A 27,661-nucleotide genomic window follows, 5' to 3' on the forward strand; every position below is an offset into this window, starting at 1 on the left:
CAGGGGCATAAAAATTCAAATAATAAGAATATCAATAAATACTGAAGTGAAAAAATGCACTAAACACATAAGAAATAGAATGACAATTGAAAATGATTTTTTTTTACCAGGTGAGATTTGTAAAATTGATTTTTTTTAATTAATTAAAAACAGAGGGAGATAACTCTTACCAAAATTCAAGGTCATAAATTAGGACATATCCCACCCCTACATGCTAATAGTAATACATGGGATTTATGTCTAAATATCCCGAGTATTCAACACCTACACATCTATTATGTATTCAATTATATTGAGTATTTTGCTATTAGGATGAAATACCTTAACTTCTTCTTTGTTAATTCATCATCCAACTTCTTCAGCTACCTTCTAAATGACTGACTTTACCAAAGCTTTGCCTTATATACACTTAAACTAGTCCATTCCAAGGGTTGTCAGGTCATTCCTCTATTTGAAGTCTTCAATGCGTTTTACTGCAATGCCCCTTAACCATTATACATATATCATAATTATGTAAACCTTGACCTACTGTTGTGGCCCCGCCCTACCTGTAGGGGTCATGATTTGAACAAACTTTAATCTACACTATCCGAGGATACTTTAATATGTATTTATATGTCTAAAAATGGCTTAGCTGTTCTTGAGAAGACGATTTTTAAAGATATTTCCTATATATTCCTATGGTAAACATTGAGCCCCCCCCCCCCCCGGGCTGTGCCCTGCGCTTCCCTCAGGGGTCATGATTGGAACTTTAATCTTCACTACCTGAGGATACTTATGTATTAATATGTCTAATAATGGCTAGGCTGTTCTTGAGAAGATTTTTAAAGATATCTCCTATATGTTCCTATGGTAACCTTTGACCCCCTTGTTGTGGCCCTGCCCCAACCAAGGGGTCATAGTTGGAACAAACTTGAATCTACTTTACCCGAGGACACTAATCATGGCTTTGCTGTTCTTGGGAAGATTTTTAAAGATATTTCTTATATAAACCTATGTTAAACTTTGACCCCCCTGTTGTGGCCCGGCCCTACCCCCAGGGTTATGATATAAACAAATTTGAATCTAGAGTATGTAATGAAGCTTTCACACAAGTTTCATCTCTTCTTGCCCAGTGGTTTTTGAGAAGATCTTTAAAAGATGCCAGCAAATTTTCACGAATTCTTAATTATTTCCCCTTGAAAGAGGGTGCAGCACTTCCTGTGAACAAACTTGAATCTCCTTCACCCAAGGATGCTTTGTGGCAAGTTTGGTTGAAATCGGCCCAGTGGTTCTTGAGAAGAAGTTAAAAAAAGTTTACGACGACGACAGACACGGACAAATTTTGATCAGAAAAGATCACTTGAGCCTTTGGCTCAGGTGAGTTAAAAATAAGGAACAAATAAACTGAAATTTCAAAGAAAATTAACGAAAAAAAAAATATACAAAATAAAATAAATCGAAAGAATGTCTTTGTTTAGTTTGCCCTGGTCCTCATCAGTAAGTACGGTAACTCTTTTGGAATAGATTGGTCCAGTTTGCCCGGTCCCTCATCAGTAAGTTTGAAAATCTTTATTATACCCCCGCTCCGAAGGAGAGGGGGGTATACTGTTTTACCCTTGTCTGACTGTCTGTCTATCCGTCTGTGTGTCTGTCCGTAACAAATTTTGGTCAGTTTTCTCAGAAATTTTAGCACACTCTTTGTTTAGGCATGCTATATGGTGGGAATCATTTTTGTTCGAATCCGATGTCCACTTCCTGTTAATCCGTGTGTCTATCCGTACCATACATAACAAATTTTGGTCGCAGTTTTCTCAGCAACTACTCATCGCAGTTGCTTGAAATTTTAGCACACTCTTTGTTTAGGCATGCCATATGTGGGATTCATTTTTGTCAAGATCCAATGTCAACTTCCTGATTATCACTGTGTCGCCTTGTCCAGTACTTTTGAAATGTCTTTCAATGAAACTAAATATTTATAGTTAAGTTTCAAATACATAATTCGAATTATTGTCAAACTTTCACAACGTAATTGTTACTATATTAACTTTAAATCATATATAAAATGTTCCACGTGGGTCACCGCCAGGTGATATAACTCACAAACTGGTTTTAGAGATGTGTCGTACGAGCCGCCATACTTATCTCACACGCTACGGTCTCTTTCAAACGCCATAACATGGAAAAGGCTAATCACTGATACAACAGCCGCCGATAAATTCAGCACCCAAGATCCCTCATATTCCCGACAGCCATTAACGTTCTGTAAGGAGGCTTTACAGGCAAAAACCAAGCAAAAAACCCTGATGTTTTTCTAAGGGCAGGCCCCTGGTAGCACTAGACGAGCACGTCTATCGGCTGATGTTTTCCCGGGTACTACACTGTGCATGCTTTCTGCTTTCACCGTACTATTTAAAGTGAACCCCCCCCCCCCCCCGAGATTGTTACCGTGAGAACCACAGGTATTTAGGAGCTCCCCTTAGGATTATTATATAAGTAACCGGAAGGGTATTTTTTAAAACAATAAAATAAAGAATTTCCGTTTGTTACACTGTGGTTTCTTTAATTCAAGCTTACCGGGATATATCTTATCTACATAAAAATGGAAATAACCATTGTTAATTGACAATACGTCGTCGATATATCTAAATGTCGAAGGCCACAGCAAGTGTTTTCTTCTTTTCACTTATCGGATTTTGAACAAGTTCTGCTTCATATAAATACAAAAACAGGTCTGACAGAAAAGCTGCAACTTTCAAGGAAGCATCCTTGGGTAGCATAAATTTTAAATTGTTCAAATCATGACCCCTGGGATAGGATGGGGCAACAATACGTATAACAAGGGGAAAAATCTGGTGAAGAACAGCAGGGCCAAAGTTATTTAGGTGAGCGTTGTGGCCCATGGGCCTCTTGTTTAATTTTCTTTTTATTCCGGGAATTTGTATTAAAATTAAAAAGGTGGGTCGGGGGGACGAATAAATTTTTTTTAAAAAGATGAAAATGTTTGAGTCGGGACCAAAAAAAAAATTTAAAATGTATTTTAAAAAAAAATACACAAAACCAATGACATGAAGACCGGTCCTTCGATGAAACCGTATACATCGAGGTCCTGTGTCGCAGTAGATGCTGGCACGAAAAAGATCCCTCACTGCTCAATGGCCATAAGTGCCCAGATTGCAGCTCTCCACCGGCAAGTGGTGGCGTCTCCATATGAGTGAAAAATTCTCGAGATGGACGTTAAACAACACACAAACAAACAAAACCAATGAAAATCTGCAATTGTTTATTAGGATAAAACTAGATATTTGTTACAATTGTTAGTTTTTGCGCTTTTTAGCGTTTCCAGTGGGAATCCTCCCTGCAATCTGCGGACTTCATCGCAGTTGGTTACCTCTGGGTCACAACAATTGAAATGTTTGTGTTTTCCCGGTCATATACAGCTAATAAAGAATGTCGGAAAACACAATATTCATTTGATTCACTTTTTTTATACAATCAGTGAAGCATAAATTGTTAACAGATTCCTGAGTAATACTGGGTGAAGAGCAGGAGATATTTTGTCTGCATAGTATGACGTCCTGATATTGACCCTTTGCAAAGCAAGGCAACAAAGTAAAGCAGTTATTCTTTGACTCGTTCAACTACCCTCTCCTCTATTCTATTCAATTTTCTGCTTGCATAGATAACTGTTCTCTTTCCACACTCTGTACATAACATAAATCCTATAATAAGAAGTATAATTATACAATGTATAAGTATAATATTTATCAACTAATTTAACTAATGGCATTTGTTACACGGTACATGTACGTGTACTTCCAACCAAATCAGCTTTAAACTCTTTGTCTCTTTCTGATGATTCTCATGATGGTTTCATAAGAAATGTGTAAAACTCAAAGAAACAGAACCGTTTCTAAAAAATAAAATCTACATGGTATTGAAGTGGATGCAGAAGAAGGGGAAAGGGCAGAGGAAAAGGCAAAAGTTCTTCCAATTCTCAGCTGTATGGTGTTGACAAAGTGCATCTAAAGGACGATGAAGGAACAACATTGTTTAAGCTTATGAAAGGTCATATCAATCACAGGCTTGGAAAGAAACCCCTAAACAAAGAGTACAATGTTCGCATTGAAAACTCTAATGCAAATTCAAATCATGCGGGAAAATTCGGTCGAGAAAGAAGTGAAATAAGTTACGGACGTAAAAAACACTACCTCCCATAGACAGCATAATAATCAAAATGGTGGATACATGCAAAACAACCCTTGCAACCATTGGTATAGTGGCCCTCAAAACCGTAGTCCTTAAAATATTAACTGGCATAAAAATCAGCTTCTGATAAGCAAAATAAATAAACAAAAACGGTTGGTGCCCGTGTTTAGCCAACTGCTGAAAAAGAATTCGGTAAACGTTAACAATGTTTTTTATGCTACATATATGAAGTTACTGAAGAAATTGTAGTTGTGTATAAACAACCTTTTTATTTTTATGTATATGATGGTGATCTGACAAAAAACGCATGTTGCCTCTTATAAAACATGTAGATTGCATTATTGTTATATTTAGAATACTAAGCATTGTAATAGTTAGATTTGACTAAAATTACTGTACCTCGATTTTTTTTAGCTGTACATGATTTTGTATGATTTCTTAAGGTTTAGCATAAGTTGTTGGGATATTCCATGACCTGAATGTTGAAATCTTAAATACATGATTATACAAGGTTTAGCATAAGTTGTTGGGATATTCCATGACCTGAATGTTGAAATCTTAAATACATGATTATACAAGTGTGTTCAAGATATGATATTGTAGTGAAATTCCTTTGATCGAGTTAATAATTATATCATCAGGGTTAAAATAGTCTTTGTAATCAAATGTTATCTCCTGTGTTCAGCCAATGTTTCAAACATTTAAAAGATCTAGATCTGACTCAGCAGATTTAGAAAAGTATATTAGGGGGATCATTCAAGCCCGGAGTTCAGTTGATGAGAAGCCGTCACAAGTAGAAGACGTGTCGCTAGGTAAGGTATTTTTGTTACTCATTTGCGGTGTCTCAAAGTACTGCAGACGGACCATTTCAGTAGCTTCAATTCTTAGGTTTCATTAGAAACTTTCAGACAATAAATTATATTAAGCGGTTGTTTGAAACACATTGTTCAGAACTGCTGGTCTGGGAGCTAGGGCCAAAAACAGAGTGTCAGACAAGGGTTTTAAACGGAGATAAACCCTAGAATAGCAGTGAAGATCAGTCAGATCGTTGTGTTGTTGATTAATATTGATTGTGTTCTGTTATTTATGAAAGCCAATCAGTTAAATACGTCAAGTAACGTAAGGAAAATTATATATCTATACTTCATCCGTGCTCGAACCCACAAAACACATTACAAATTGTTGATGGCAGCGGTGGGATGAATTGATCTGAATCCACTTGTTATTAGCTCTACTGGTCAGAGACCAGAAGAGCTTATGCGATAGTAAAGTGTCCGTCGTCCGTCCGTCTGTCTGTCTGTCTGTCTGTCCGTCTGTCTGTAAACATTTTTTTCAAAACGCTACTCCTCCTACAGTTTTGGTCTGATTTCAATATAACTTGGCACACAAGTAGACTACACTAAGATGCATAATTTATTGCATCGGTTTTTGATTTGGATGAACGGTGTTGCCATGGTTACTAAAAATAGAAATTTCTGTGAAATTCCTTTAAAACGCTACTCCTCCTACAGTTGTGGTCTGATTTCAATATAACTTGGCACACAAGTAGACTACACTAAGATATATAATTTAGTGCATCGCTATTTGATTTCGATGAACGGTGTTGCCATGGTTACTAAAAATAGAAATTTCTGTGAAATTCCTTTAAAACGCTACTCCTCCTACAGTTTTGGTCTGATTTCAATATAACTTGGCACACAAGTAGACTACACTGATACATAATTTAGTGCATCGGTTTTTGATTTCGATGAACGATGTTGTCATGGTTACTAAAAATAGAAATTTCTGTGAAATTCCTTTACAACGTTACTCCTCCTACAGTTTTGGTCTGATTACAGTCTAATTTGGCACACAATAAGAATACACTAAGATACATAATATGTATTTCGGTTTTTGATTTCAGTGAATGGTGTTGTAATGGTTACTAAAAATAGAAATTTCTGTGAAATACTTTCAAAATGCTACTCCTCCTACAGTTTTCGTTTGATTTCAATTTAATTTGGCACAGAAGTAGACTACATTAAGATACATAATTCTATTTATTGTTTCTTGTTGCAAAGTTTCAAATCAAAGTGTTACTTTTCCTTTGTTGTATGTACAGACCAGTAGAGCTACAGTCTCATCAGAGACTTCTGGTTTTTATAATAAGAACAATTATTTGTTTGAAAGTTTTGTCTGAGAAACATAAGGCTTAAGTTTTAAACCATGAATGACGTTGATAAAGAAATCGGTTATCTTAAAGAGAAAATTAAGTTCTTAAATTGAGTTCTTCTTTTCTCTCTCAGGATAATCATGAATTTTAAATTTATTGAGATTGTCACCAAGTGTTCTCCATCTGTGGGAATCATGTTTGTCAGTTCCAAATGTTGTTGCTCTTTGACAGGCATTTGATAACACCCTTGGAGGAAACCCAAACTTGCGCCATGTGTTGCTTTGTATGGCGATGGCTGCACAACGTTTTGTTTAATTTAAGCTTTGTTTCGTTTTTAGAATGGATTCTTCCCTTGTTTCAATCATTGAGTCATTGAAATCAATAATGTCTTTGTTTTCTTTAAAGTTCCTAACCAAGTCTTCACTTCCTGAAAAATGCACCTCTGCACCTTTGTGGATAAGTGCAAAATACCTCACGTCTTGATTGTCTTCGAAACGCTGCCATTTACTCAAAAACTTTCAGTCTCCTACTCAATCTCTTTCTTTCCAAATCTTTCTTCTTTTTGCATGTCTGTGGGTGTCCCTGTTTTCTTTGTGACAGCTTTCCCACTTTCTTTGGTCTCATTTTTTCAACAAATTTGAATATCAGATGCTGCCAATAATACCAGTATTTAAACACACCCTTAACCAAAAAAATAAATCATCTGAATTATTATCAGTTCTCTGTTGATGTTCTGTCATTTTTCTAGAAAAAATCATGTTAAGGACAAAAAAATAGATGAATCTACATGTATAATAAACTAATTATTTGGATAATTTAGATGTCAGACTTACTAACTGCAGGAGTTGCGACAGTGAATGTCTCATAATCTTCTTCAGTTTGTTGTGGTTGTGGATTATTATCTAAATTTTTAATTTAAAATACTCATGTTAATTTATTCAGAATTGTGTTGCAAAATACAATAAAATAAATGTTACAATGTTAATCTATTCTTATTGTTCATAAATAACCTTTTTTAAAGCAAACCAAGAATGAGTAAATAATATTCCAGTGCTCTGCATGGTATCAGTCAGCAACCTCTCTTCTTCACCATCAAATGTTATATCTGGTTCTAAAAAATAGGGGAAAAAAAAACAAATAATATCTTAAGGACGACGGACCTTACTCAAAATTTCGCGCCACTGCACAGAAAACCGCGCATATGCCTTGACTTAATTATGTATTGCAAAACATAAAAAAATAAACATTTTCAATTCTTTTAAAGATATTGTAACTCAAAAATATTGTAAATATTTCGATTTATATTCATTTGTTGATTTTATAAATAAGTGATTTATTTGGCCATGGTATTTTCATTGAAAATTTCCCCCAAAATGTGCCCTACACCTGAGTTTGACATGCCCCCCTGAAAAACCTAAGCAGATGACCATTTTTTTTTTGGCATAATTTGCTGGGAAATTGTCTTGTTAACATTGTCCTTTAATATAAATAAAAATTCTATTGTAGAATTTTTTTCAATGATTACTCTTATACCCTTCACTGTCAATTCCCCATTACTTCCTATAGTAATTATAGATTTCCATCGCCAACTTTTGAAACGCTCCCCATTGAAAATCTACATCGATGACCATATGATGTTTTTTATTGATTTTAACTCACCAAAAGCCACTTTACTTAATATTAAATCTATTGCAGAATTGAATTAGGTCCGTCGTCGTTAAATAAAACAAGGTTTTAAAAAATACATTTGATTGGTATTTACAACTGACTTATGATATAAAAAAAATAATGATTTAAAATAATTAGAAAAAAAAAATAACCAGGGGCTGAAAACTTCAGCAAATAGAGTTCTGTGCAAATGGTTGGAATCAAGGGTACATCTGTACTTATGGACCGTTCACGGTAGCTCAGTTGGTAGAGCGCTCGCTCCGTGATCGGGAGGTCGTGAGTTCGAATCTCGGCCGCGACAGACCTAAGTCTATAAAAAATAGGTAGCAACTGTTCCTTCGCCATGCGCTCGGCACTTTGAAGTGAAAGTTGCGGGTCCTTCGGATGAGACCTTAAAAACCGAGGCCCCGTGTCACGGCAGGCGTTGGCACGATAAAGATCCCTCACTGCTCAATGGCCCTGAGTGCCGAGTAAAGGTCAAAATTTGAAGCCCTTCACCGGTATATGGTGACGTCTCTATATGAGTGAAAAATTCTCGAATGGGACGTAAAACAATATACAATCAATCTGTACTTATGGTTAGAATCAAGGGTACATCTGTACTTATGGTTAGAATCAAGGGTACATCTGTACTTACGGTTGGAATGAAGGGTACAGCTGAAGTATAGAGTTTAAATTAAATAGAAGAAAACATGCATATTTTTAAGGATGTCAATTATTATGAAATACATGAGGATACCGTGGTTAATCTACGGGGCTTCATCAGGTACATTTTCCTCTGTGAGCGATTCCGTATATATAAAATAAATTAAGATTTAAAGTAACACAAATAATTCATAGCAATTAAAAGAAATTTACAGTTTTTTTTTACCAAACTACAGAAAGATAAAGAAAAACAAAACAAAATACCCATACTCTACATGTTCCATGTTATAACTGGTGACAGTCTCTCTTCATCATGCCCATTACCAGATGCTAAATGTAATTCTTGGAAGATAAGACAAATATTAAATCTTTTCTTGCTAATTGTAGATTTTTCACAAAGATTTTGAAACATCTTAGATTTATATTACCTGTAAATATTTAAAAGTATAGAATGTAAAATTGGAATTGAAAAGAATTTACATAATAAAAAAAATTACCTTGCATATGACAAGATGTTGATTCTTGTTGAGGAAAATGACCATCACCATGATCCCTCTCACCTCAAGGATCAGAGCTTGTAGCACTTGAAAATTGTCATTTTGACTGATTAGATCATACTCATCCCATAACTTGTGTATGAATAAGCAATAAGAAATTTAATATATCTGAAAATTCAAATCTGCATAGTAATTATATATTACTTTTTTTTCAAACTGAAAATATTGTTACAGTTATTGAAACACCAAGGCAAGGAACTGTTAAATTATATATACTACATTCTACAATGTCTACAGTCTGAATATACCTGCTTTAAACAAATCTAGTCCTGATCCATATCTGGCTCATTATGAAATGGAACATGCTCTTCATTATGGAAAGCCACAGGGGACCCCCAAGTCATGTTCTATATATTCATAGTAATTCAATCTTGGGCGGTCATGTTTACAATCCCGGCCAATCATGATCGGCCACACGGGACTCCCAAGTCATGTTCTATATATTCATAGTAATTCAATCTTGGGCGGTCATGTTCTATATATTCATAGTAATTCAATCTTGGGCGGTCATGTTCTATATATTCATAGTAATTCAATCTTGGGCGGTCATGTTCTATATATTCATAGTAATTCAATCTTGGGCGGTCATGTTTACAATCCCGGCCAAGTCATGATCGGCCACACGGGACTCCCAAGTCATGTTCTATATATTCATAGTAAATCAATCTTGGGCGGTCATGTTCTATATATTCATAGTAATTCAATCTTGGGCGGTCATGTTCTATATATTCATAGTAATTCAATCTTGGGCGGTCATGTTCTATATATTCATAGTAATTCAATCTTGGGCGGTCATGTTCTATATATTCATAGTAATTCAATCGGTCATGTTATGATTGCAACTCTGACCAAGTCAGGTTTGGTTTGATAGCATAACATGGCCTTCTTATCTTTGCCGGTCATGATTTGACAACCCTGGCTTAGTCAAGATATATCCCATGTTTTACATTTTGACTAGGCCATGATTTTCTATCCCAAGATTGCATTGGCCAAGATACATTACTTCCAAACGCAGTCAAGATTTACTTCCCAAGATTTTATAGGACCGAGATTCGGCCAAGATAGCATTGCGCCAAGATACATTACTTCCAAACGCAGTCAAGATTCACTTCCCAAGATTTCAAAAGACAAAGACTAATTTCCCAAGATTTCAAAAGATCAAGAATTGGCCAAGAATTTTTAGGATGCAGAAGCGCGGCAATAATCATATGCTTGCTTGGCCACGGGTCGAGACCCACATTCAGGTAGGGATTTATTTTTTTTTTTTTTGTTGTATGTCACGAATATATAGCTATTATTCGAAAAATATGGATAAAAATATATCTGTTTAATCAAAGAAAGACCGTATGCATTTCATGTTTTCCTCTTTTTGCCGCTTTCTTTGACATTAGAAACAGAAAAAAATTAATTCTCACAAGATTAATATTTACAGTTTAGATAATGCAAAAACATGCATTTATTATACATTTCACTTCATATTTTATGACATATTAGTATTGTGTGTTTAAGTTTAGTATTTAACATGAAAGTATAATAATGATTATTTGTGTAATTCTTCGATATAGAGTTACTCATTTGAAACATGCACAGTTAGATCCACCCATCTATTTCTTTGGTTTGTTAAAAGTGCCATACTTAATAAACCTGGTGACGTTTAAATAGTTGTCAAAATAGGGAGAATTTCTCCATCATGGACCATTTGGTAAGGACTTTGCCCTCTACCTGTAATAAATTCATTGCTAGTCCTGACTTTAACCCCATTTCATTTTTAACCATTAATTAACAAGACTGTTTTCTGATAAATAAGATAACATGAAGTAAGACTAAATTTTTGTTTTATTTTGCCCAACATTACTTAATGGCTTTATTTAATCATGTTACAAAACTTAAATCTATACAACTCATTTTCATGTTGACAATAATACTAGTAACAGAGATGACAAACAAGTGTTAATTCAGTAATATTGTTTTATTTAGTTACCATGGCTATAGCTTTATGTTACAGCTTTATTTATTTCTTGTGACAAAATGTAGCATTGGGTTCACAGGTACTTGGGTCGTGGTTTATAATATAAATATGTATGAACCCTCATACATATTTATTTTATAAACCACGACCCAAGTACCTGTGATTGGGTTAGTTGTATCTGATTTAATGGCGACACATATAGTATATTTTCTATTATAACTATTTTGTAATATACATAATGGCTGTAATTTAACTGATTTGCAGAGTGTCATTCGGTTACATTGGTTACAATCCTTACCCTAGCCCCAATGAACCAATTAATCTTAATTAACCATATTCCCAACCTAACCCCTTTCCCTAATCTAAAACACTAACTAACCCACATCCTAACTAACAGTAATCCCTAACGTTTATTTCCACCCTAACTAACCTTTATCCCAATCCAAACTTAACCTTTATCCCAAAATCAACTAACCTTTATCCCAATCCCAACTAACCTTAATCTAAATCCCAACCCTTACCCTGACCCCAAATCCTAACTAATTATAAACCCAACCTAACCCTTCTCCCAAATCCCAAACACTAAGCAAAACCATAACTAACCTTAAACTCTAATTAATCCAAACCCAATTTACTCAATTCCCAGCACTGACCTAATTTTAACCCTTAGTACCTATATTTACATGTATTTCTTAACCTAAGTTTCCAGCAACCACTGTAACCTGACTTAAATACATAAGAGTTGATTAACCAATGTAACCAATGTGGTTGCAATTGGAAAGGGGTAAAAGTCGGAACTAAATGATATGTTAACTTGACTAATTTTATCAGAATGGCAAAACTTGGGCAGAAAATTGTGAGGGCGTTTGAAAATGAAGAACATTGTGACGTACGTATCACACTAGCTGATGGAACTTTCATGTGTGCACATTCATTAGTGTTGGTCATTGGTTGTCAATACTTTCATACCCGATTAAATGGAAATTGGAACAGTGGAAAAGGGAACCATGAAGTAAATTGCAGTGATTTTTCTGCAGGCCTTACACGGTCGATGATTAAGTTTCTTTACCAAACAGATATTGATCTGTCAATGGAAAATGTACAGGACATTCTACAAATTGCAGATTTCTACATCGTTCCTGATTGAAGAAAGAAGTGTGAAGAGTTTTTGCTCTGTTCAATATCATCTGAAAATGTTTTTTCCATCCTGAATATGGCTTTTACATTTAGCATAGAAAATGTTTTGTCATCTGCATTGTCATTTATTGACAATTATTTAGAAAACATTATGTCTATCAGAGAAAATGCAGACTTGTTTTGTACATTTCATAAAGATCTGTTAATTCTTTTAATCAAAGGAGACTCAATGTGCATTCATGAAGAAAAACTCTTCAAATTTGTTGTTATGTGGATGAAATCTGAAAATAGAGCTGAACCTGTTTGTTGGAATACACTTGTTCCTCACATTAGATTTGGAAGAATGTCTATTGATTTTTTCATAGAAAATATTGTTTACAAAAATGTTATAGAAAGTGATTATGCTTTGAAAATCATGTTATATATGACCTCTTTATCTACACAGAAAGATGAGATTGATCACAATACATATCGTCCAAGAAAGTGTATTTCTTTAAATGACCGTGTAGTGAATAGGTTTTTTTTCCATAGTCCGGATAGTACATGGGAATATGATGCCATTTATGGTGACCGACTAGCTTTTTCTGTAAACTCAGATGTTAGATTATCAGGAGTTATTCTCTTTGGTGCCAAAAACTGTTCATTGTGTGTCGAAATTACCCTTTTTTCAGAAGACTGTATTGTTAAATTAAAAATACGAGAGGAACTTGGAGATGTTTTTGATTTTCCTGTAATTTTTCCAAATGTTGTAGAGATAAAAAAAGAAAAAATTTATACCATTGTTGCAAATTTTAGTGGAAGTAATGTCTTTTTTGGGGTGGATGGTGTAGAGTGTGTAAAAACAATGATTGACAGGAATACAAAGGCTGAAGTTAATTTTTTTGACAGTGTAGGTAGCAAAACAAATACAAGAAGAGGTCAAATTAAAGGTTTAATTTTGTGCTAAATTTAAATTTTTGCTGACAGACATTTTACACGTTTAAAGTTATTAAACTTTATAAATTGTTTGGAAAATAGCTTTCAATTTGAATTCCTTGGATTATCTTAAATCTTCTATTAGAGATTGTTCTATCTGACGTATCCGTATAAGTATCCGTATACGTATCGAGGTGAGAGAGGCATCTCGATCCCGATGTCTAAATTATTTACTATAATTTCCATCGTTATTTGTTTGGTTTTAAAGCAGCCCCATTCATTTAAGAATAGCATATGGTATTTTTTCTAATAAAAAATGTATTAAGCTGCTGTAAAAGTCTGTCATTTCGCTTGAAAAATTAAAAAAAAAAATAGATAATGAAATTAAATAAATTTGTATTTCTTTTCATTATATTGTTTAAAACTTTAATTGCAATTTTGTTTAAAAACATTTATCGGGATCCCCCTCTCTCCCTCTTAACATCAGGACATTTTATTGATTGAGTCTGTAATTTACATTAGATGACATAAAAGTTACCCCCCCCCCCCCCCCCCACACACACAAATGCTAAAGACGTTAATATCCACACAATCAATAAAAACATGTAGCTGTTTTCTAAAGAGAATTCGCTTCCAGACCCTTACCAGTATATGCTTAAAAATGCCAGTTCCCCCCCCCCCCCCCCCTTGGGAACACACACAAACTTTCATAGCGTCTGTTGACTTTCTTCATTCTTTTTTTCAATGAACTACATGTATTTGACAAATACCTGTATGTCTCCCCTTTCCCTCCCCAGTTGAAATTGCTACTTTCGTGCCTATTCTCACACAGCTTGATTTTGTTTTATATTTTGTCCTTTCAGCAGTATTAACTTGAAAAGACTTCATGGCGACAAAAAATAGGTAATGAAATGAAAATGCAATTGTTAAATTTAGTTTCCTTTTACTTCTCTTGTTGTCGTACATGTATATTATAATTCATGGTTTGATATAGAACTGTTTCAAAATAGGGTATTCATTATCTTAACTCTCTTTTTATAAAAAAGAAAAGAACATTCGGCTAAAAAATGCCAAAACAATAGACATCTATTTCTTCTATGCTACCTTTTTCATCCAGCTGATTTTAATAAATTTATTTATTTATTTTTTTTATTTATTTATGCATTTTGGCCAAGATCGGGACAAGTGCGAGTCAATTCAACACGCAGTTTATAAAATTAAAGAGAAGAGGCTGCCTCAACGTAGCAGAGAAATAAAAAAACACAGAATAAAGGATAAACTTTTTGCAAAACATTTAATTGATAAAGTATCAGCATTTTTTCAGAGTTTTGATCCCGCTTGTATACAGAGAATTACAGTCATCTTAATTTCAATAGATAAATCATTAAGTTAACTTTAGTCAATATGTATAAAAAGTAATGTATAAGACATAAAAAAAATTTTCCGTTTATCTCCTTTTATCGACAATTGTTAATTCATCCCCGACAAAAATTGCGTGTAATTGCATCACTTTCGGAAATGGTAGTCCTTCCTCAACCTCTCTGGAATTTCGGAAACGGCTATCACCTAACAATTTAGGGAATTTAGAGTCTTCAAACCATCCCAGAATTGCCAGCTTTCCAAAGCTTTTCTGGAGAACTATGTCCATCACATATAATCAAATGATATACAGAATGTTGATAATGATAAAAAAGAAAATGAGGATGGAAATTTTCAGTTCCACCCCCCCCCCCCCACACACACACATACACACACAGAGTATGCAGTATGGTCAAATTAATCTTTCACAGTTAATGTATCCGTAATTATTTTTGTGGAAAAGAGGAACTCAAAACTTAATATCCATACCCCCCCCCTCCACCCACACACACACAGAGTATGCAGTATGGTCAAATTAATCTTTGACAGTTAATGTATCCGTAATTATTTTTGTGGAAAAGAGGAACTCAAAACTTAATATCCATCCCCCCCCCCCCACACACACACACATACCCAGTAATAGGTTTATTTTAAGAGTTTGATTAATTTCTACACCTTTATATTGTCAAAGTTTTGCTAAGGTGACTTGTCATTTTTTGGTTTCTCCCTGTCTCGGCCCAGCTTCCCCCTTCTCCACTTTGTTAATCAATTTTAAGTGTCTGTTTGATGTAGACAAACTTATACTCATCTAGAATGTTTGATATATGACACCTCGTACAGTTAAACTTTGTTAACTCAAATCCTTGGATATATCGAAGTTTTAATTGGTCCAATCACGTTTGAGATAACGAGCGTTGACTGTATGCATTATGGGGAATATGTCTTGTACTGGTAAAGGTTACTTCGAGAATGAAACAATAATATATCCTGATATTGTGTGTGTGTGAGAGAGAGAGAGAGAGAGGGGGAAGTCCCTTTTTGAACCTTTTTTTTTTCTATTTTTAAACAATTTAATAAAAATATACATACTTTTTCACTAATTTTATTTTTTTAAAATCCTTCCATAAAATGATAGGTGTGAACAGCAACTTGATACGTTTCGTTAGAAATATTACTATATATCTTATTTTCCAATGAATGAGGTTAAAATCAAACAAGAAACGATAGAAATGTTACCCAGCGGTTAAATCATCGGGATCGAGATGCCTCTCATACCTCGATACGTATACGGATACAGATACGGATACGGATACGTCAAATAGAACAATCTCTATTAATAACAAAGTTAATTTGTTAAACTTTATTTATGCATATATTTTCAAATTGACTATGGTAATTTTTTATTTGCTGAACCAATTGCAATGCATTTATTAATTTAAATGCATCAAATATATCATTTGTCATTGCTATGGTTACATTGTATTAATATATTGGTCTAATGGACAAGCATTTTACTGCATATGTGATTAGATTTATAGTGATAACAGAATACAGATATTGTGTGTGACTCATAAAAAACAAATATATCATGTATATGAAATACTATTAGAGCTTGAAATGTATTCAGTTTGTCAGAGGTTATGTACTTGTACTGCATAAAAGATAATAAATGTAAAACTCTTATTTTATTTCATAAGTCCCTTTTTTGGTGAAACTGGACGGGATTTTTTTTATATACAAATCGGGTTTGTTATTTCGCAGAATTTTCTCAAAATCTATTCATAGCTCAATGTTAATGGTAAAAGTTATTTGAATATGGAACTGAGCCAAATTAAATGTAAGCAAAAAAGAATGATACTATGAAACGATGATGTGTTTAAAAAGTGTATGAATTACATTATTATGACAAACGTTGATTAAGAAAATAGATTAGATTTAACTATAAGAGTTTTTTTTAGAAAGCTGCTTAGGTATTGAGAGGTAATATTCACAATTGGCACACAGTATTGTAATATTGAATTGGGCTAATATCCAAGCAATGTTTTACAAAAGAACTAACAACTTCTGATCAAATTTATAATGATTATATTTGAGGTATGTCATCAAACGCACCCTTGGTGTTCTGCCATTTTGCCTTATTTGATGTATGTAGTATTACATGAGTTTTAAGAATTCTTTGATCAATAAAGTTTTGATTGAATAGCATGTGTAAAACTACTCCTCACAAAAAGTCAAGCAACTATCTCATAGGTATGTTTTTAAGGGAGAAATAACTTGTAATAGATGGTTTTGTTGCTATACCTTCAATTACAAGTAATTTTTCCTTTAAAAAGAATAAAAATGAGTTTGTTGCTTGACTTTTTGTGAGAGGTATAGGTTATATTTTCAGGGTTTAATTTGGTATGTGCACCATAAATGAGGACACAGAAATATGGATGAAAGTAAGTAATATTCATTTTGTAACTTGGGCACTGCAAGTATTTGCTGATGCCAATTAAGCAATCACCTTATTATTACCCTACCGGTTTCACTGGTATAAAAATATTGTATTTTTATGATCATTATCATTATGACAGACTAGTAAATAAATGCTTGTTGTATATTTTTGTAGATTTAAAAGACATCATTAGAAGTTACCACAGAAGAGGTTTATCTCACAAGGAAATTCACTTTTTACTGAAAATAAGACATGGTCAAAACTATAGGTATGTGTGTGTACATGTATATATAGCTACATGTAATTTGATTAAAAAGAAGGAAAAATAACAATTTCTTAAATAACTACAAAAACAACATCAACCCCACCCATTCTTCAAGCATACATATAAAAAGAACAGAGTTATCAACCAACCTTTTCTTAAAATTTATTCAATAGAAATTAGATTTTATAGCTAGAAGCTACCCACCCCCTCCTTCCTCCAACATTGTTTGAACAGCTTAAAAGAAAGTGAAGGAATTGTATATTGAAATCAAATTCAAAATATAAGGAGACTACCGCCACCCCCTTTTTTCTTCTCCACTTCGAAAAATGATGCTACATGTTTGAATATTAAATACCAGAGTAGTTGCATCTCTTTCCTCGTGCTTTTGTATTGAATATGCACTGTGCAATGCTGCTGCTACCACTAACCTTCTAAAATAAAGGTGTGTTGGTATGTCAATGACATGCTAATTAAGGCTAAGTAATTTTAATAAAAATACATTTTTTATTCACTGAAAGGAATAAAATACTTTAAAATTCTATTTTCTTCCAGTTTCCAATATCTGAAGAGAAAAGTAATGCCAAGATTAAATTTAAATTACAGAAGAGGAAATAGAAACCTGACAGATTTTGCTGAAGTATTGGATCTTATAAAGGTAAATTCAATGTACACACACATACGTGCCTGTGTTTGGAGGGAGAGAGAATATATAAATAAAAATGCATGCATAATGTGTTTGTGTGTTATTTTTACTTTCAGAATGAAGTGAAAATAAAACCAGATCGAAGTATATCTGACATGTTTTTCAGATTGAAAACAATCCATGGGTGCAATGTTCGAAGGTAAAGTAGACTTTTTTAACTATCATTATATAGTTAACACTAAGAATATTTCTCCTTGGTTACACACAGTTGCAGGTACACAGAGAATGTGGAAAAAATGTATTAATTTGTACTTTTTTGATAGAGAATTGGTGAGGCAAATAATGAGAACACTAGACCCTGTCGGCGTGTCCCTCAGAAAGGGAAACAAACTGAAACGAAGACAGTACCTTAGTAAAGGTTTTTCATAATTATTTACCTTGAATGTAGAGTTACATGTGCAAAAAGTTATGGTTTATAATTTTTGTTCAATACATGTACTACATTTGGATTAATAAGATAATATTTTGTTGAATCCTTGTCATTGCAATTTAACAGGTCCCAATTGGCTTTGGCATATAGGTAAGTTAGCATTTTTATGACAAATTGCAAATGGATTTTTTTAAAACTTTTTAGCCAGTGATTCATTTTGACGTGGTGCGTCCTGCATAAAATATACACAAAATTTGCTCAGTAAACATAATTTCACTGTTTGTGCATCCCATTTTAAAAATACACATGCCCATTTTTTCGCTAAGAAGTTCCTTTCTTAACCTACAAACTAGATGCCCGAAATATTCCGAATTAAAACACACTACAAAAGCAGAAATCTCATAGGTCAACACTTAGTAATTAACCAATGAGATCCAATGATACATGACATTACCGTGTTGATGTTGATCATGATGCTACCGAATAAAACGGATAAAATTACTCTGGATCCAGGATATATTAACCAGGGTTTATGAAAAAGTAGACAAGTGGCAGTTAATAACAACAAAGAGGTTCATGCTAAAAGGAACGCTGATCCAGAACGTGCAATAAATGGCTATTGATACAGGCGATAAAGAAACAGGCGAAACTCTGAAGGGTCCCAGTGACAGCACTTTGCCTGTCTCTTAGTATGGTCATTTAAAATTTTAGTTTAGATAAGCATAGCTTGTTTGATATTCATGTTCTATGTAAAATAAATATGGACTTGTTGTTTTCGGCTTGGGACTCATAATTATGGTTAAAAGGGGGCCTTTGGACTCCTGAAGACAATTTTCAAAATGAATCTCTGTTATTAAAGTTGTTAAATCAAATTTAATTCATTTTAGTATTTTATTTTCATGCATTATGATACATGTATAGTACTGTGGCACATGAGCAACATATACACGTGTAATGATATTTAGTTTCTATGCTTGAAACCAGTCATTGCAATGTACGTATATTTCAAATACATTGGTGAAGTCTGCTGATCAATGAATGCCAGTAAACAGCAGAATGAATCATTTATGGTGTATATAGATTTTTAAATTAAAAACTGTATGATATTTAGTATCTTTTTTAATAATTGTAGATCAGTATGATAAATTGAGCCCTTTTGGGATATATATCAGTGGATGCATTGATGGGTAGGTAAACATAAAATGTTGGGAATTTATTAATTATACTTCTTACTATGTCCCTAGAGATGTAGGCGCATTTGATAGCGTTGACAGATTTAGCCCCGGGTTCGAGTCTAGTCTGTCACTATTGCGGTTACGTTGGGCAAGTTACTTTACTAGTGCACTCTCTCCACCCAGAGGTGAATATGGTAATGCAAAAGCTTACAAATCTTACATGTTCCATTGTAATTTTAGGTTTTCCCGCTATGTGCTTTGGGTGGAAGCTGGTGTCAGCAATAAAAAACCCAAAAAGATTGCAGGGTACTTTTTGAAGACTTTGGAGAATGTTAAAGGTACATGTAATTCAGTGCAAAGATTTGGAAGAGTTGGTTTGTTAAATGAACATATTGAAGACAATATCTCATTTGATTTCTGGAGTTAAAGCAAGATGGCTTGTTTTCTGTAATATTTTTTTACCTTTTGCATCTATTAATGTTGATGTATATACATATTGAATACTGATTTGTAGGATTTCCACATATTATTCGAGGAGATGCAGGTCAGTTTTTTTTTAAAACCATACAGTGTGATTTTTAAAAAAAAAAAAAGAAAAAAAAAGAGTGGAATAAATCATGTTATTGATTTGTCAGGCTAGTAATAACATAGATACCCCTGCAAATAAATCTAAAGGAGGTATGCTGGAATCATCCAGTCCGTCTCTAAGGACAAATTTGTCCCCCATCCTATAGATTTTTTTCCTACTGCATAGAATAGTATGACAATTTGTGCATTTTTTGAAAACCATTTGAATATGTGAACCTGCAATTTTTAAATGAGTTTTCCAAAAGAAAAGTCCTGTTATTAAAATGGTGAAAATTATGGGTGGGCTGCTGTCAAACAGGTACAATCCTCCACTCCCACCCCATCAACATTTTCATTAAAAAAAAAAAGTGTTTTTTAAACAACGAATAATAAAAGTGGGGTAACATAAGAGTCTCAGATTAGCATTTAGACTTCAACATGAAGCTTTAAATGAAAACATAAGACTGACATATCAATCTAAGAGCTATGGTACTTGGGTGACCATCAAGACCTGTGGGCATCTTGTTAAGTTAAAGGGTGTGCATTAACCTTGAACCTTTCAAGGTCAGATGTGAATGTCCTATTAGAATTACTGTAAACCAACTTTTATTCGCGACGACTTTATTTCGCGATTTACCAGGGGTAAACTAGTTCGCGACGATTAATTTTCGCGATCACGCCTATTTAGGTTCTCTTGTTATTAAACACATAGACCATAATGACCGGTTCGCGGCGAGAAATATTCGCGATGACGAGGGTCTCGCAAACTTCGCGAAAATTTCTCGCACGCGAATAAAAGTTGGTTTACAGTATGTCAAAAAAACAACAAAAAAAACTCTGGTCAGGAGCATACCTTCTTAAATCTTAATCTAAGTTATACTGCAACCACTGGTTGCCTGTGGTCAAGGTTGTGTGATTAATGAGATTGAATTAAAAGTTCTATGCCAACTGAAAATATTTCTAAGGTGAAAGCAAATTCTCTGAAAAAACTTTTCATCCTTATGTCCATTTTTTTATCCAGTCCTTTTGAGACGACTATCTCAATTATGTCTAGTTTATAAACAAATGATTTGTTATTCTCTGGTCTTGATACTTCAACTTTAGAAAATTAAATAATAGTTGAGCTTGGGTGAAATTGATTACCCATTATAGAAGATAACATGCTTTTGAAACTAATTTTATTGTGAGATTTCGGCCTTCATCTTTTGAGGGTAATTTTTTTGTACCCTAGAATTCTTTTTATTGATTTTATGTGTAAACTACCTTTTTGTTTCTTTATATCCCTGTTTGAAATACCCACATATTTTTTAAGGAACAGAGAATGGGACAGTAGCTGCCATTCAAAACTTCTTGAGAGAAGATGATGATGACTGCTTCAGCAAGAAATCCTTCCTCTATGGAAAATCCACTCATAATCAAGTAATGTTTATTATTAACTATTACCTAATTTACCACAGGTCGTGTCATTGTGTCATATGTGAAGTTGTTCAAACCCATCCCAATATTAGTGGTTATTGACTGATTTAAAAGCACTGCCCTTTCACTTTGAATTTTGACTGAATGACTGTATATTAAATCTGCAACATAGCTTCTAAATTTTAATGTTTTTTATTGAAGAGGATAGAGAGATGGTGGGGAATTTTGAGAAGAAAATGCACAGATCAATGGATTCATCATTTTAAGGTTAGAAAAATACAAGTATTTTTTCCATCCTTTAAGTAAAGTACATAAGCCGAACACTGTTCATTCTGTGAGAGAAAACTGATCAAGGCCTGTAGGGCCGAGATTACTTCTTTCTCTCACAGAATGGACAGCTTGAGGCTAATATCCAACTTAAAACATTACCTTCATTGTTTTAAGAATGGACACAATCAAGTTAACCTGCAGTTGACAATGCTGATAAATATATTTCTTAACTTTGAACAATAAAACCAGTGTTGCATAGAACTTTCTGTTGTTCACTTAATGGATATGCAGGAGGTTTATATAGCTGTGCTGTAAAAATTTCATATTCATTCACTCTTCTACTAAGCAACACCATCTCATTCTTTATTGGGGAGAGCATTTCTTATTTAACAATATTTAAGGATGTAAAAGATGGACTGCATATATTAACACTGTGATAATCTGGATATGGAGGGTGGGAATGTTGTGCCAACTTTTGATATGACTTAAATTACAATATCATTTGATGAAATGATTAAGCCAACCAAAACAAAGAATGCATTGACCGACTCAGATGCAGAAATTTTTCCAGGGGTGTGGAGGAGGTTGACGGTCAAGGTTTAGTTTTATGAACCTTTTTCCTATGTAGTTCGGATGATCAAGAATTAACTTTTAGATTGTGAAGAATATGATTTTTAATGTAGTGCAGTGAAATTTGTTATAGTGTATGTTCTGATCATATCTGATGTGATTTGTGGTTACCAGTTATTAATATGATAAAATGCATTAATTATACCCCCGCTCTGAAGGAGAAGGGGGTATACTGTTTTACCCTTGTGTGTCTGTCTGTCTGTCTGTCCGTAACAAAAATTTTTGTCGTATTTTTCTCAGCAACTATTCATTGCAGGTGCTTAAAATTTTAACACACTATTTGTTTAGGAATTCTATACACTTGGATATATTTTTGTACACATTGTTTGGGGGTCAACTTCCTGTTTAAGTCCACTTTGCTTATTTTGTATATTCACATTAGAGCGGTGGTATTACTAGTGAGCATTGGCTCACAGATATCTTGTTTTGATTCCTGATTCTGAAAAATGGAGTAGATGTATATCATACTGGATAATATATACTAAATATAAAAGCTAAAAATAAACAAAGGATTGGGTAAAAAAAATGGTTTAAGACGGGTATTCAAGTTTAGGCAATATTGTTCTGCTTTTCTATTTATTTTTCTTATGGTTTTCAGGAATTAGAAAAAGATGGTCATTTTACAATTGGTGATGCTCTTCATATGTAAGTTTGCTTTTTACTTAGAAATAACCAACAGATTAAATAGGCTAACTATTCAATCATTAATAGAATAAAAAAAAAAATTGGCCTCTGTAGCTATAAAGGTATAGACAATTCAAAATTCCTCGGACTCTTGAACTACTCCCCCATGTGAATGAATCTAAAATAATAAAGGCAAGGTAACAGTCATAGGACTCTAAGATAAGGGTTTAGAACTCAAAATGAAGCTGAAAATGCAAACATGAGACTCTGACATGTCAATCTAAGGGTTATGGGACTCAAGTGACTGTCAAGGCCCCTTGCTGTTTATATTTTCTGTTGTCTTTGCTTTGTCAGTTGCTACCGGTTTGTCAGTATATCACACAAATATGTGTGGTTTAAATTCAATATCAAAAGTATCAAAAGCTAATGAACCAATCAGATCCATGTTTGAAGCCAAGAAACTAATATCAAGTTTCATTTCAGAACTTTAGTTCAGTACTGCTACATGCAGATTATCAGAGAAGAATTGGAAGAAGTGAAATTTGCCTGGAATAACCACAGAATCAGGAAACAAAAATCAGGTGATATTGTTCCTGGGATACCTGAGCTCCTTTATCATGTTCCTGAAATGTTAGGTCAGTTTACTTGTTTTGATTCTGGAATCATTTACAAAGTGATCAAATTTCGGTTCACATATTTTTTTTTGCTGAAAGTAAAAATAGGTTTGTATTTGAAAGTTCTTTAGATTCAATTTTTTATATGTAACTCTTGTGGACACTGTTAAAGACTACAATGCTGGATCAACAGACTTTTGTACATTTGTTAACTGATTTTTTTTCTCATAGAAAATTGTGTATAAATGAACTTAAAATCAAGAAATTTCATCATAAGTTGCTTACAAGGAACTGTGTTACAAAAAAAGCTTTATACCAGACATTTCCCCATTCCTCTTGTGTTAAAGTAGCATGTACATGTATATATCTATAGTAACAATTAAAGAAAGTTAAAATTTTGGCCCCTGTCAGAGTATCTTTTAGTTAAAAATTTGTTGGAATTAAAAATGCATGAAATTTAAAGTCTCTTTTTAAAAGATCATTTAATATGTTGACATACATGTATATATAACCTCTTAACCCCATCTTTCCAAGTCAAGAGTTTCTGATCTGCTCCTCTCTACATAAACCCTTGATCGAATAGGCAGTTCGTCTCAAATTTATTTGACAATGATTCAACATTGATCAATGCACAATTAACATCATTATTGAAACCACGTTTCTTATTGGATCATGCAAACTTGTATGACACCAACCAGCGTGCGAGGTTTCTAACCCAGCCAAACACTGCCTATTCGGTCAAGGGTTTATGTAGAGCGGAGCGGATCAGAAAGTCTTGACTTTGAAAGATGCTTAACCCACAAGAAATGACGTGTTTCGCTGTGTAATACTTTTATAAGAGAAAAAAATTGCAATTGTTTACCTATGTCCTATGAAACACATCGTTTAAGAACAACAAGGTCACAAATGATTTAATATATACAAAGTATTTTCCTATGAAAATGTAAGAATTTTTCCAAAGGAATTTTATATTGAAAACTGAAAAACATGTTTAGTTAATTGTGTATGATGTTTTATTTCATTTTTTATTTCAGGCAATCCACAGTGCCAAAATTATCTTCATTATATCGATGTTAATGATGAGCGGTTTCATTTTCTGAAATCTCAATGCTGCTTTCAAAATGACTTGGATGATGACATTAAGGAAGCTTTTGACATCATCTCAGACTATTACCGTCCTTCAACAATATTAGAAGCCAGAACTATGTATATTGCACTCAAAGATGTATTGGAACACCAAATATATCATTAATTTTTTTGCTTCTTTTTTTTCGGGTATTTTATATCCTATTCTTATAATTAATAATATATTCTATAAATTCTGGGTTGTGTATGTTTAATTATGAACATCTGTTTGTACACATCAAGTACATGTACATTGTACATCATCAGGAAACATATTATATGGGATGGGAATTGTAAAACATGTACATATGAAAAAAAAACAATAAAAAAAATATCAATGCATTGAATTTTAATTTATATTATCCAGTAGTTCTTTTAATGTTCTTTATATTACTTGGGAGTTTAACCAGTGAATGCAAATTTAAAGAGTCCTGCAACTTACTACTATGCCTCCCAGATAACAATTTCACAACTTGTTGACAATGTGACACTACTGAAGAGTGCTTAAAAAGTTATAATGTAAATATTTAAGTAAGGCATTTCTAATGCTCAACCAAAATTTGAACATCGGTCGTCAAGTTGTAAGTGAGATACATAGCACACAATTCTTTGTTATGTAAACAAATCTCGAGTTATGTTTTTGTTTACATTTTGAATTTTCCAGGTTTAGACCTAAAATGAATCCGACAAATGCTAGAAACTACTTGTTTATGTTCAAAACTAATCAGACGAAAGAAAATCAGTTTGAAAAAGATCTTTTTTCGCTATTTTGACCAAATGGAAACAAAAACATGACCGGAGCCTTGTTTACATGACAGAAAAATTTGAGATCTGTATCTTGCTCATATCTGTAACTGACGCTCAAAGTTGGTTTATAATTAGAAATGCATTTTAAAGCATTGTTAACAATGAAAGCAGAAATATCAAATTTGACCATAAGCGAGACCATGCCGCTTGATAGTAATGAAGTTAATGTTTAACTTGACTGAATTTCAAACGAAACTTTTTGGCCAAAAACTCACGTTCTAACCAAGTACAACATGATTACAGTGAAGCACCATGTATAAGTGATTTTGGTTGGTTATTTCAATACATCTACTTAACTTACCAATGCATTAATAAAACTTGCTTTAATGAAGTATGAATTTATAATAAAAAAAGCTGTATTTGAGTTTTACTGTAAGTCCTTCAACCTAGATTAAGCAATATAATAATATAAATAGATGTTGGATTAACGATATTTGAAAGTGATTAATACTTGAATGAATCAGATTGTGAAACTAATATTAGTGAACTGATACTCTGTAAAGGTCAAAATTTCAGTATCAAAATAAAAAAAAAGTTCAGGAGTAATGGGATGCCTCCATATTTTGGATATTGTTCTGATCAAAATATACCAGAAGAATCAAGTATAATTTTATGAATCATTCCTTACCCATAATTGTTACCAAACGGTATATAACAATCGGTTTGTCTACAAATCTTTCATGTCACGAGTTCCAATACTGCTGGGGCTTTTATAATTTTGACTTTTCCAAAAATATTTTAAAGACTCTTTTTGGTCAAATAGGTACCATTTTAAAATTCTAAAAAGGTGTATTTTGATCGTGTACTTTTATCCACATTAAAGTGGATTTAGTGAAAAATTCCCTTTGGGGCGATGGAGAACAAAAATAATAGTACATTGGTTATATCTGACCTTGATTCATTTTTAATAGTTCCTCTGTCAAGATACCCACTTTTTACATTCAATTTGAGGATAAACAGTTGATTACTGATATAATAATAAGATATAATAAAGAAGAAAATGAATATTGTGTTATTTCTTATGTTTATTAAATTGTACAGGATCATTCCAAACATTAATCCTTTCCAAATCCATGCATTGATAATATTTTCTGTTTTTTTATTCGCTCTATTAATGGTTGATACAAAGCAGCCATATTGCTGTCTATGAAAAAAAATCTCTGCTCATAATGATATCAAATGCTCAATAATGAAAAATGGTACTCTATACAAATGTGATGGGGAAAAGAAAAAAAAAACTGCTACAAATTTATATTCTCTTGTTACATGAGAACATCCCCAAATCCAGTGAAAGTTTCTTCTGTGGCAAAATACTAAAAACCAGAAGTCTCTGACGAGACTGTAGCTCTACTGGTTGTATTTATAAAGGAAGATAAAAGCAGCACTTTGACTTGAAACATTGCAACAGCAATAAACAGAATAATGATCCTTGGTTCAGTCTCTTTTGTGGCAAGATCTATTATTATATCAGACTAAAACTGTAGGAGGAGTAGCCTTTTAAAACAATTTTACAGAAATTTTGATTTAAGTAACCATGGCAACATCATTCAACAAAATCAAAAAACAATAACACCAATTATGTATCTCTGTAGTCTACTTGTATGTCACATTATACTGAAATCAGACAAAAAGTGTAGGAGGAGTAGCGTTTTGAAAGTATTTCAAGAAAATTTCTACTTTTAGTAACCATGGCAACACCGTTCATTGAAATTCAAAACTGGTACAGAGAATTATGTATCTTAGTGTAGTCTAATTGTGTGCTAAGTTATACTAAAATTAGACCAAAACTGTAGGAGGAGTAGCATTTTGAAGTATTTCAAGGAAATTTCTATTTTTAGTAACCATGGCAACACAGTTCATCGAAATCCGAAACTGGTACTGAGAATAATGTATCTTAGTGTAGTTTACTTGTGAGCTAAGTAATACTAAAATCAGACCAAAACTGTAGGGGTAGCATTTTGAAGGTATTTCAAGGAAATTTCTATTTTTAGTAACCATGGGAACAATGTTCATCGAAATCAAAAACCGATACACAGAATTATGTATCTTATTATAGTCTACTTGTGTG

General features: G+C 33.3%; 1 protein-coding gene and 1 long non-coding RNA gene across 2 annotated transcripts; both read left to right on the plus strand.

The window, feature by feature from the left end:
* The first annotated feature begins 19,829 nt into the window (after positions 1-19,829).
* LOC133179994 (uncharacterized) lies at positions 19,830-23,058 on the plus strand. The gene is made up of 5 exons (XR_009720232.1): positions 19,830-19,878; positions 20,055-20,084; positions 21,420-21,526; positions 21,725-21,790; positions 23,022-23,058. It is a non-coding gene; the product is annotated as an uncharacterized LOC133179994 (long non-coding RNA).
* Positions 23,059-23,501: 443 nt separating this feature from the next.
* On the plus strand, positions 23,502-24,916 carry LOC133179995 (uncharacterized). The gene is made up of 2 exons (XM_061314629.1): positions 23,502-23,682; positions 24,696-24,916. Exons 1-2 carry the CDS (start codon positions 23,553-23,555, stop codon positions 24,911-24,913), a joined length of 348 nt encoding a protein of 115 aa, XP_061170613.1. The 5' UTR covers positions 23,502-23,552; the 3' UTR covers positions 24,914-24,916.
* The last annotated feature ends 2,745 nt before the right edge of the window (positions 24,917-27,661 follow it).

This window comes from Saccostrea echinata, unplaced genomic scaffold, assembly GCF_033153115.1.
Source record: "Saccostrea echinata isolate AGI-Se365-2 ecotype Australia unplaced genomic scaffold, CSIRO_AGI_Sech_v1 ptg000005l, whole genome shotgun sequence".
NCBI classification, from domain to species: Eukaryota; Metazoa; Mollusca; class Bivalvia; order Ostreida; family Ostreidae; genus Saccostrea; species Saccostrea echinata.

Excerpts from the sequence above, each read along its gene's own strand:
- LOC133179995 (XM_061314629.1), top strand. The coding sequence starts at position 23,553 with ATGCAGATTATCAGAGAAGAATTGGAAGAAGTGAAATTTGCCTGGAAT. Across the intron at positions 23,683-24,695 it reads TCATGTTCCTGAAATGTTAG|GCAATCCACAGTGCCAAAAT; the intron begins GTCAGTTTACTT and ends TTTTTATTTCAG.